Below are 12540 nucleotides of genomic sequence, written 5' to 3' on the forward strand. Positions count from 1 at the left end.
TACTCTGCAGAGACTCGGAACCGCTATTTAAGAGTAAGTGTAACCCTTAAGCTTGAGCTAAGGCACATTTACGCTGGAATTTCAAGGAATGCATTTCTTCACAGATGGTGCTGGAGTGGGGATAAGACGGACTCGCTCTCCTTTACCCCCTGCCCCCATCAGCCACAATAATATACAGTCTATGCTGCTGTTTAAGATTTGACAATTATCCATGTTGTTGTAACCTGCCAAGGCAGGCTTATCATGAGCTATGACTGTGTAACAACAGTGAAGACTCCTGCAGACGACAATAGTTAGTATGTTAACAAACTGGTTTTAATAAAAACGTGGTTTGAAAAGGGTAAAAGGCATGCCCTATCAACAATCAAGTACCTAATCTAAAGTTTACTTTAAGTACTGAGTAGATGTGCAGTAGAGTCTGATCTGTCCTTATTGGCAAGAACAACAATAGAATTGATCTCCAGCCAGGTTATTCTGGTAAAGTCACACCTTTAAAATAAATTAAAACACAGCAGAATTTACAGTGTTATTTAAACTCATATAGGGTTAGTTTTATCACTTTAAAAGTGTCTGTATTTGTCCATACTACATACAGTACTGTTAAACTACATTTTTAAAGTGTTAAATATTTTACAATAAGACAGAGCTTCAGTAACTCTTGAAAATCTGTGACAAGATGCATCTCTTCTGGCAAGAAAAAAGCAGTAAGTCAATCTCAGTGCAGGGCAATTAAAAACAAATGCACTGTGCGTCCTATAGGAGCACCCCAAGTCACAGACCACAAACTCAAATTCTGTGCATAACTTCAGTCATGGTGCAATAGTGTCCCACATTAAAAACAATAATCCGACAGAAACATGAGCAAAAGAAGCCCAGCAGGAATCACTGTAAAACAGGCAACATCCAAACACAACTACAAAACATGTGAAATACATCTAAATACTCGTTCCAAGGGCCTGCTTGACTCTACAGGGTTTAGCTGACGCTGGTGGATCAACACTGTCAAATTACTCTAACAAGACCATTTATCTCAGACAGGAGTTAAAACTGCACTTAAAGAGTTAAAATAAACTCTGAAATGTTTAACCCTGATTAATCAACACACCAGTTTTTGCTGTCTAAAGCAGCTGTTTTTAGATGTGGTGTGGAATAATTCTCTCTCTTTGTGATACTGTGTTGTCAACAGAAGTAGAAAAAGAACAAGAGTTTTGTACTAAAGTAAAAGTACAGTGACTCTGGTTAAAACTTTTTCAAAATGTACACAAAAGTACGAGGAACCAAAAAACTAATCAATCACAGTAATTTGAAAATAGGGTTATTTGTTACCTTCCACCCCTGCTTACCACTTTACAGAGGGATCAGGCCCCCGTTTGGGTGAATGGTGGTAGATTAGAAAACAGTGGTAGCATTGAGATTCAAGGCTTTAATTCAAACAATATAAAAACTGTGCACAATATGGTTTTCATCCTCAACTGACTAAAGGTAAGTGTAGAGGAAGAGCTTTGACTCTGGGCTGACACTAAAGAGGAATAGTCATAAAATGTGGGACTGGGTTTTTTTTTGTTTTTTTTTTTACTGAAGGCTAAGAGCCAGCGACCACTCTGTCACAACAGCAGCTGTAGTCTGCCTGCCTCTTAACAGATTCTTAACATAACTCATTCACATGGTTGGAATACACAGTTAAGGTATGTGAAGTCAGTTTATAGCATCTTGTGTTTATAACACAAGATGGCACTGTTTGTCCAGTTTGATAGAGAGAGCCTGAACAGGCAGATGAATACACCTATAACTTTGGTTGTTTGTTTGTTTGTTTTTTTGTTTTTTTTTAGTGTTACGAAGCTAAACCTTGTTTAGAGGAGTCATCATTTTCAGGTTTAACTCACTGACCACTGGATTTAGGCTCATAATAAATGTTGGAGTGCGATGTTTTCACATTTTAAGCTTCAGAATACATTAGACCCAATCTTTCTCATTTATCAGAGTTCATTTACAGTGATGGTTTTCAGTTAGTGCAATTAGACAGACAGTTCTGGTTCTGGCCCTGGTTCAGTTGTGGAGTCTCAGAACCTTGGTGCTTTCTGAAACCAGCCTGCGCTCACACCAGAGCAGAACCAAAGTGGGAGGACATGATAGACATGTATAACCATGTCCAGCTCCACTTTTGCCCAAGTCTTTTGCTTTCCCAGTATTCCTTCTTCAGTTTCTTGAGTTAATTATTTGGTCTGGTGTTCAGGTGAACCCAGCCTTCGCTATCTCCTCTGCCAGTTCGGCATATAACTTGCCCCTCCTTGTTCTACACAGCAAATTCGGGTCACTTGAATAAACTCTTTGTGAGTTACAATCAACTCAATCTGAGAGTACATGTGAAAACATCGAATAAACTCTAGAGCCGAGTTAAAGTAACTCTTCTGGGAGCTGATTTTTAACTCTTATCAGGAGTTAAAATAAACTCTTACGGGAGTTAAAATACTACTCTTACTAAGAGTAAAATTAACTCCAATCTTGAGTTGCATGAACCCTTCCTCAGTGTTTGTAGTTTATACTTCACAGTGTTATATATTTTTTTGTACAGAGGTTATATTTCAGACCAATTTACACACCACCAAATAAAAAATCTACCATGCCACTAAAATCTGCCAACTTTCATTGGTCATTGTGGCTAAGCTGTCATGCTCTTATCAGGATGGAGCAAAGTGACAGACAGCTCATTGTCCTTTTGAATGGACTAGCCATTGCCACATGTGGGAAGTGTATAACTCAGTGGCCAGTGTCACTTATGGTGCAGATGTATCTAACATCAAATCAACAATAATTCACCAGAAACATGAGCAAATGAAACACAGCAGTAATAACTGTACAACAAGCAACATCTAAACAAATATAAATACATCTAAAATATATCTAAACACACAATGCATAATGGGAAAACTTTGCTCCCCAGATTTGAAGTGGCAGTGTAGGCGTGGCAACAAAGCTGTTGGGAATGAACTCAGGAACTGTTGATTCACTGCTCTCAACACTGTGTGAATGAACTACTTTTTTAAACACTGCACAGGAGAATCACTGAACACTAGCTGGAGTCTAAGTGCGTGAATGTACCCTGAAAATCTAACTCTTTCACTCTTTTTGGTTTAACTCCCAGTTTTTTCACTCTGGGAATTTGCTGTGTACTCTCCAGCTTCACCTGGAATTCTGTTGATGCCCAGATTACAACCAAACATTTTGTCTTCTCAGCAGACCACTTTTTCTCCCTTTTCCTGCTCGTCTTCACGACCTTGAATATGATACACCCACTGATGATGTCATGGTTCCCAAGAAAGAACCAACTATTTTTGGTTCTGCACCAGTTTTTTCTCTGTTTTAACGTGCCGGCCGTCTCAAAAGGTTTAGGAACCAGAACTGGCACTGAGCCCTGCCAGTCTGAAAGGCCTAATTTGAGAAAAGCCAGAAAAACTCAATTCCTGTGGCTGTTTTTTTCAACCTGGAGAGAGCGTTCTCTGTGCATATTTCTAACAAAATATTAATATTTAAATACTTTTCACTCAGATGCCTAGATATGACACCTGTGTAATGAAAAATACAACCAAATATCCATGTACAAAAGTTTGTAGCTGAAAAAATGGCCTTTATTTTTTGAGATGACTTGATGTTTTCCAGAAACTTTTTCATGCGATTAAGTTTAGGCCAAAGCAACGGTTTTGAACTTAGGTGTTTGAGAAACAGTCGGAGTTTGGTTCCTTCAGAAGTCTCTTATCTTTTTTAGTTCTTCTGCTGTCATCAGTGTAAGATTTCGATACCACCAAACAGCTGAGTTTAAAGTCATATTAACAGATTCAGCGCTTGTAAGCTTATTGTCTAAATATGTTTACGCTTCTTTCTTATGCAGAAAGTGCTTAAACCATACCAGCCCCCTCTACACATCCATGAGCATCTCAAAACAGCCATAGTTTTGTCTTCATAAGAAGTTTCCCCAAAGTAACCCCAAAAAGAAAAAAAATATACATATCATCCTCTTTAACAAAAAAAGATTATTACCTTAAATATGCATCGCAAATTAACTACAGATATAAGATTCCCAGTAACTAGTTAATCTTTGTTCAAGGCTGCCATTATGTGAGATTACATGTATTCCTTTGAGCCAATATGAAGACTAAAAAAAACAAGGGAAATGTTTTGTTCCAAACAAAGCTACGTTATGCACATGTACAGCACAGTACATGACATTACACTGTATAGTGGAACAATGTAAACAGGCTGGTTCCGCACCAAGCATCACACATAAAGGCACATTTAAACGGCATTGACTCACTGTATACTTTACAGGAAGTTATTTTTAACATAACCATAAAGTACAGGACATGCTGTACCATGAGGCCACAACAAGCTTCCAAATGTTTCCACCCTTTTCTCGTTCTTTCATATCTTTGCATCTCTTCAGTGTCAGCTCTAAGTCAACATGTAAAGAAATGTGTTTTTAACTCAACACGTACCACATTACTGCAGAAACTTCTACATGTAGGTGATGTGTAGGTAAAGCTTGATACAAACATACTGTATAAGGCTTAAGAGGTATGTGCAGGTGATGTGAGCAAGATGAGTGTCTATAGTGCAGAAGTTTGAACCGCAGTTGTCTGCAACATTAGCTGTAGTATCCATCCATCAGAATCTGTATTTTTCTCAGGGTACTAACTCAGTCAGATCAGAACACAAGGACATGATCAGTTCAGCATAATCTCTGAGTTTTTTGTATTTCCTGGGCGTGTGCTGATTTGCCAAAGTCAAAAGAAAATGTGAATGTAAAAAACATGAAGTTAAGAAGAGTACACAGTTTCAGACTTTTATAACCATCTAGCAGAAGAGCTAAGTTCTAAAGCTCTGTTCTTGCTCTTTCTCACCAAATTATTCTGCATGGTTCACCAAGATAAGGCTATAAATGTTTGCAAATGGTCAACTCAGTGGTTAAGATGCAAGAAGTCAAACTGAAATTCTTGCATACAGAAAATCACAACTCCTCTGTACTTTTTTTAAAGTATCTTTACTTTGAGCCAATGATATTCAGGGGTTATGCTACACTGGTGTAATGTTAAAGGACTTTCACCACAGACCTCTTGTCAATCCTTTTTATTAACACAACTGTGTTGTTGCTTCTTTAGCCACCCAGCCTACAGTTCACCCAGTGCTGATCCCACAGAACCAGTTTTGTGTCATGTCTCTGGACCCGGACACTCTGCCGTCCATCGCCACAACACTCATCGATGTGCTTTTTTATTCAAGCAGGTGAGTTGCTGTGAACTCACACTACACCACTGTTTTCATTGCAAATCTGTTATTATTCTATAAAGACCATTTAATTCACTGATTGTTTGGTATGTTGTGATATCATACAAATAAAGATTCCTTTGCCTTTCCACTGTAATAACTACCTAAAACACAAGGTGGCAGCACATGATTCAAATGATTATTGCACCTTGCAATGCATCAGTGTATAACTATAAGGCCCAGTAAACTGCATATGATCAAAACACCTAAAAGTGATTATTCTATGTCTGTTTTTTCTGACTGGTGTTTTTAATTATATGATAAAAATGGACTTCTTTGTCTTTTCCACTGTAGTCCTAAAGAAGATACCAACCAGGACTTGGACCATATAAAGTTCTTCTCATTCTCCCTCATTGATGGCTACATCTCACTGGTGATGGACACTGAGGCTCAAAGACAGTAAGAGTACACCTTGGAAATGCACACATGTCAGATCTCCCCCCAAAATATAGCATTGGTCATTTTTTACTGAAAGATAATGCAAGTGACCTGAGAGCTGCTTTTGGAAATATGACCCAACATTTTTCTTTCCTGCTTTCTTTTTTAAGTGTAAGCATTTTATTTTTAGCCTTCATAGATCCATTACCTTCAAAGATTTCTTTTTCTATTTTTCTGTGTTGTTGCTTTCCAGGTTTTGACCTGTCTGGTTTTACTTGCAGTCAGTGGATCTTTCCCTGTCTGTATTTGAATTAGTCTTTGTTTTTTGTCTTTGGACTTCATTACTTGGTAGAAATAAGTTCTTGATCTTTGTGCTGCAGGTTTCCTGCTGATCTTCTCTTCACCAGCTCCTCCGGGGAGCTCTGGAGAATGGTTCGTATAGGAGGACAACCTCTGGGCTTTGGTAAGGACATCATGCTTTTAAACAGAGTAGATCATATCAAATGAGTCTAAATGCAGTGTAAAGGTCATTAGTTTCATGGATCGTATCAAAACCCAAATATTCTTAATATGTCTGCTTATAATCAGATGGACCAAAATGAGAGTGAAATCTTCTCTCAGTGTTTCATAAAGCATTGTGTAATGTAAGACAGGAAAGACTTATTTTCAGTTTGACACTAAAATCAGCTTGAAAGAAGTTTTAATTATTGTAGCCTTTGACCATCCAAAATAGAGGTCAAAATAATTCAGAGTGAATGTGTGCCTAAAAAAATTCAGTTTTATGGCTCCTCAGTTTATTAAAGATGTAGTAGCAGTTGTATTTATGTTAATTTTTTATCCCATATGTTAATGCACATGAACACACAAAACCTGTGTGTCCATTTTATATCCAATGCATATTTATTATTGTATGTATGAATCAATATGCCATAGATTTAACCAAGCATTGCAACTCTTAAAATCTATGAGGGCTCCTATGTGGCAAAATCAATACAGTAAAAGAGGTTAAATGATCCTTGTTTAATCTCTGTTTTTTAAATACTAATTTCTGTGTGTTTGTCCTCCACCCTGCCTTTTTCTTATCATTTTAGATGAATGTGGTATAGTTGCCCAGATATCCCAACCTCTGGCTGACAGCGACATTTCGGCCTATTATATCAGCACCTTCAGCTTCGACCACGCTCTGGTGAGTCTGATATTTCCATGGAATAAACACGGTCAATACAGTTGTTTTTCAAATAATCCAGACTTGAGTCATGTAGCTGTGACTCAGTAAGGTTTACTTTTAGCTTTAATCTCATGAGATGTCAGGTTTTGCATTTTTAAGATAAGGAATGAACTGTATTTTCATGAACCTAATGTCACATTAAACAGTATTGCCCTTTGTATTTTTAAATTATCAGACCAATAACCAATATTTGGAAACTTTGTGCATTTACAGTAAAATCTGCCTTTTTTTCAGTGATTTAAATTTCAGATTCGCAACATGTTTGTCGTATAATAAAATTAGGCTACTTCATCTCTGTTTACTTTAAATGAATGAGTTTTTATCTCTGAAAACTGCGCACCATTTACATCTCATTAATTAACTAGCAGTAGAGGTGCCCATATTATTTATAGTAGTAGTTTTACCCCAGTGGAAAAGCACTCTGATAAAAGTAGAAGTGTAGTCTTTTATACTTTTATTTATATAATTATGACAACCAATAACTACTAAATGTGGTAAAAATGTTATATCGTTAAATGTTAAACATAAAGCTCTTTAAATTAATTCAGATTGAAGCTATGGAGAGTTAAATCTGAGCTGCAAGGGGAAAAACACCTTGCAGTGGGGTCAGTGTAGCACACTTTTTAATTAATGTATCAAATTAAACAGCTATTGGAAAAATATAACATATATTACATAAATTGGCCAAATACTAAATATCAGCCCTGATAATTGGTCAACCCTTAGCCCTGCAGTTTGATCAAGAATAGCTATACAGTGATTCCAAGTTGTTTTATATTAACTCATGCAATTCATGGATTTGAAATGAATAATTTCAGTCATAGTTTGGAGAAATAATGAGAGGTTTAGAAAAATCTTACATTGCTGTTTAATTTGTTCATTATGCCTTAAAGATGTTTGATCTGTTATATTGACCTGAAAAAAATCATGGAAACAAATGAGCTTTTAGATTTTAATTTCTCACTTTTTGAATGGACGATTGGAAATGTCTGGAGAATTGTAGATAATTTAAAAAATTAAATGTTAAAATATTCTTTAAATTTGTTGCATACTGCATAAATATTATTTTATTAATATCTAAAGCTCATATTCACTCATGATAAGCAAGTCAACTTGTGATCCTTGTGTAGGGGTAAATTAACAGGCTTGACAGATATGTAAGCTGCTGTTTGCTTTCCTGACCCCGTTATTGTTTTTGATGTCTCATATATACACTGATTGATTGAGTTCAATGCATCCGTAATCGTTTGTCAGCGTAAAGTGCTTCCCCAACCATCAGTATTATCTTTAACATTACCAAGAAAAGAAGTGTTTGCTGTTACACAGAAGCTTATCACCTCTGAGTGCTTATCATCTCACACAGTTGATCAGCAATGCCGAATCACCCTCCTTCATCAGTGTGATTGCTGATTTATGCAAAATAATAAATGGACAAAATGGCAATCTCCTAAAAAGAATAGTTATACATGATTTTTAAAATATTTTGTGTTTACATCTTGACTTGTTGGAGATGGTTGGTTATTATCATATTGCTGAGGTGCAGGGCAATTCAAAACATCAGCAGGAAAAGGGAGATGAACATGACAGTTACTAAATCTAATTAATTAAATAGCAACCCACTCGTCTTCACAAGGTGATAGTGACTGAGTTTCTCTTCTAAGACTCACCAAATTCTTCCAAAGGTGGATCAAAGGGAGGATGATGAAAAGTGAACACAGTCATGATCTGTGGGTATTCCAGTGGTTATATTTTGTCCTACATTACAAATGTTTAAGAGATAAGTGCATATTTCACTTTTACAGTCACGTTATGCAAACTAACATGTCATTGGGCTTAACATAGCTGTAAAGCGTCAAAGAAAGTCATTGCAAGGAGCTTTGTCATAGACCGTAAACTTCAGTGGGTTTAGTGTAAACCACAAAGTGGCCTAATAATAGAAAACTCTTTAAAAAGAAATGCTTGACGTCACAGCTGCATCTGTTGATATATTTCTAGGAACTCTATGCACACATAGTGCCCGGTAATATAAACTTAGCACAAAAAGTAAGGAAATTTGTCTTTGGTAAATTATTTCCTTTTTGTTAAAATGGTTTTTGGCAATACATGCTATACCGTTGGAAAGTCTGTTTATTTCCCTTTTAAATGGTCCCACGTTTGTAAGGAACATTTATTTGTGGGATGAGCAGCAGAGCTGTAACCTGACATGCCAGATGGATTTGTTTCTAACACCCATCTGGTAATCCACTCATAGACAGCATTTGGGAAAGGGCAGAGCCTTTGAAAAAAAGCTCGGAGGGTGATTGGATGAACATTCTGTCTGTCACATCTTTACGGGCCAATCAGAGCAACAAAACACGTGACACAGCCGCTACCGACTTCCGCCCCTACAGAGGAGTAAACTCCACAGAGAACTGCATAACGTGAACCGTGGCCACTGTAGACATGTCAGTACCCGACTTGTCGTTTTTGAAAAGAAAACAACTCAATGCTGTTCTTTGTTCTTCTTTTAATGAAGAAATGTCATCAAGTTCTGATAAAACTGGCACTTTAGCAGCATCCACGCTAATCTCTTCCGCCATTATTGCACCGGCCTCTTGTTGCTGCTTGCTTACCTCACGACACCGCTGCGCCCGAAAGTACTGCCCCTCATTGCTGAGGGGTTATTTCCTGTTATTTTCTAACCAGGCTAAAACTGTTCAGACAGGAGCTTTGCAAGATGGATTTGCCAGTGAGAAACACAGAAACGGGCCTATTGTTGAAGAATGGGATGCCATTCCACAGCAGTGTGTGACCAGGCTGGTGGCCTGCATGAGGAGGAGTTGCTAGGCTGTTGTGGCTGTGTATGGTTCTTCCACTCACTACTGAGGATCATGTTTGTTAAATGAATAAATTATTAAATTGCCAATTTGTCTTATTTCTTCAGAAGTTAATCATCCAGTCCACCAAACAACACCAAACAAGAGTCAATGACAGAATAAGCTACAAACTCAGCTCTGTTGTTCATCCCACAAATGTATGTTCTTCACAAATGTGACTCCATTTAAAAGAGAAATAACCAGGCATTCCAACGGTATAAGATTTATTGCCAAGAAGGGTTGTTACACCAAAGAAACAATCAACCAACATAAATCCCCTTACTTTTGTGCTAGGTTTACATACAAAAAGCTTTTATCTTCAGTACTAACAAGAATATATCCATCTTTAATGAGTAATATTTTAAATATTTTCAGTGTCATCAAAACTACAGAGATGCAATGTATAATTTAAGTTGGTCTGATATTATTACTGCTTTAAGTAATTTGTTGTTGCCAATGATAGGGGTAATATGACGCTGACAAACAGCAGATTTATACATAATATACTGATATTTGATTTGATTTATGCTCTTTTTTATAATCCAGTCTTTTGAAGAAAATCAACACAGCATCATTTCATAAAGAAGAAACATTAAAGAGGATGGAGTTCATTTAGAAAGCTTTTGTTTTAGTCACATTCATAAAAATTAAGAATATTTCCAAAGCTACGTTACTAAAACATGTGAAAGAGCATGTGCGTGTGACCTGACGGGAGGATGCCTTTCGGCTCATACTGCTCTGAATCAGTCAGGATCATTTTCACTTTGATAAAGATACAGGGAAATTCCAGTCAATACAAATTAATTTCTAGGAAACTCCTGGATGTAGAAAATATTGTACCTTTAACACAGAGATGCAGAATAGCAATATGTTTATTTTCAAAGTAAGAACTTTGTTGAAAGTCGACCAGCAGGATTTGATTGGATTGTTTTCATTTGACAAAGAAGCCCGTAATCATCGTCCATCATTTTTTGGAGGAAAGGAACTCTTGGTTTGTGCGTTGGCCCAGAAAAGTGTTGAATTGATTTCTAACAACACTGAATTTGTGTTACTACGGAGTACCACAAGGCTCAGATCTGGGACCACTACTTTTTGGTCACAAATGCACTTAATAAGCAGAGAACACTCCACTACTTGTTGCCGGTTCTCCTAAAAATATGCATGCTGATTGGTATAAAATAGAGATAAAAACATATGCGTTCTTGTACGATCATGCAAGTTCGGAGTTTTTTTACAGATTTGATTCATAGACTGTATTAACTTGTCCAGATCTACAGAGATATTCCAGTAGTGTTGGCTAACACTTTGTCACCTTTTAGAATTAGTTTTAAAAATATTGTTCACATTGCTCTTCTGCTTTCTTTAAGTTGCTGAAAAAAACATTACTGTTTGACCGTCGCTGTTTTGTAGGTTCCTGAGGAGGACATAGTGAGCGTGACAGACATGCTCCAGCATCAGAGGAAAGAACAAGCAGCTAGCTGATTTCTGAAGTCCTACCTGAGGTGAATGATGCCGGCTGAACCTGCCACCCCACACTCCAGCTCCAGTGGCCCCGGGGTGGCGAGCCAGCAGGAAGCAGAGGCTACATGTGCCTAGATTAGCACTGCATCGCCAGCAGTATTAATAACTTTAACAACCTTGCCATGACCACCTGAAGCGCTCCTTTATGGTGTGAACAATTTGTCTGTGAGGCCTCCTGTCTTACCTTTCTGGGGCAGGATGCACTGAGTCCCAGGAGGCCCACAAGCTCAAATAGGCACATTAAAATGCACTATCACCAACATTAACATACACACATGAACACACATTAAAATTATCAAGCACAAAGTTAGACGTGTGAACATGTATGATAGCGTCTCTTTCCCTTTGGAGATTTTATGATCTGAAGTTGAATCATTCATACACTCGCATATATTTCTCTAGTGCTATAAACAAACACAGAACTTAGTCTTCCAGCAATGTTAACAACATGTGTCTAAAAAACAAGTTTGATTTAATTTTATCTGATCAAAGGCCATTTGCAAAAATGGCAATTTCTACTGTTTGTGGATCTGAAAGTGTGAAGCTTGAAATACAAGGCTTGTGGATGGCACTGATGTGACTTTTTTCAGGCTAAAGAAACTGAGAATATGCATTTTTTGACTAGAGGATGCACTCGTTTTGGTTTGAGAAGAATGTTCCTGTAGCTCTTTATCTGTTAAATTACTACGACTGCTGCCATGCAGTAAGCTTGGCCAGTTTTTTAAGAGGTCATCATTTCTAAACCATAGTATTACCCAAGGTCAGTAACACTATGTCTTATTTTTTGTTATTTGCACAATAAACTGTCATTTAGTCAAGATCACTTACGTGTTTTTTCTTGGTACATTACATTTTGTACAATTTGAAGTCTTCTGTAAACATTTGTATTTTTGTGCTGCTTCATTCAATAAACAGTATTAAAATGAGCACGTTGTTTACTTTTTGGAATGTTTCCATTGAATTCTCAAAGCATTAATGAACAACACATGACTACTGCATGTACAAATGAATACTATTGCAATCTTATGACAGATTATGACCTAGACTGTATTGTAACATGAGTCAAATCATTGGAGTTTAAAAAATGGGTTATTTTTGTTTTTACAGTAATGGAAGTGAGGAATTCATAAAGATAAAAATGATGACTTTCAGGGACTTCCTGTCTCTTTAAAAGGAAGTCTTGCATCATCATGTTAAAGGTGTAATCCCTACTGTTTTGAGACTGGGGTGGAGTGTATC

The 12540-nt window shown here is 37.1% G+C and overlaps 1 protein-coding gene across 1 annotated transcript in view; it reads left to right on the plus strand.

Annotated features, from left to right (window-relative positions):
- Positions 1-12227, plus strand: part of castor1 (cytosolic arginine sensor for mTORC1 subunit 1) — a 32737-nt gene extending 20510 nt beyond the window's left edge. The window contains exons 5-9 of the mRNA XM_041786581.1: positions 5154-5277; positions 5614-5718; positions 6078-6160; positions 6789-6883; positions 11191-12227. Of these exons, the coding sequence (XP_041642515.1) occupies positions 5154-5277; positions 5614-5718; positions 6078-6160; positions 6789-6883; positions 11191-11262 (479 nt within the window). The 3' untranslated portion in view covers positions 11263-12227. The remainder of the gene's footprint in view (positions 1-5153; positions 5278-5613; positions 5719-6077; positions 6161-6788; positions 6884-11190) is intronic.
- Positions 12228-12540: the final 313 nt, after the last annotated feature.

Source organism: Cheilinus undulatus, linkage group 5 (assembly GCF_018320785.1).
Source record: "Cheilinus undulatus linkage group 5, ASM1832078v1, whole genome shotgun sequence".
Taxonomy (NCBI): domain Eukaryota; kingdom Metazoa; phylum Chordata; class Actinopteri; order Labriformes; family Labridae; genus Cheilinus; species Cheilinus undulatus.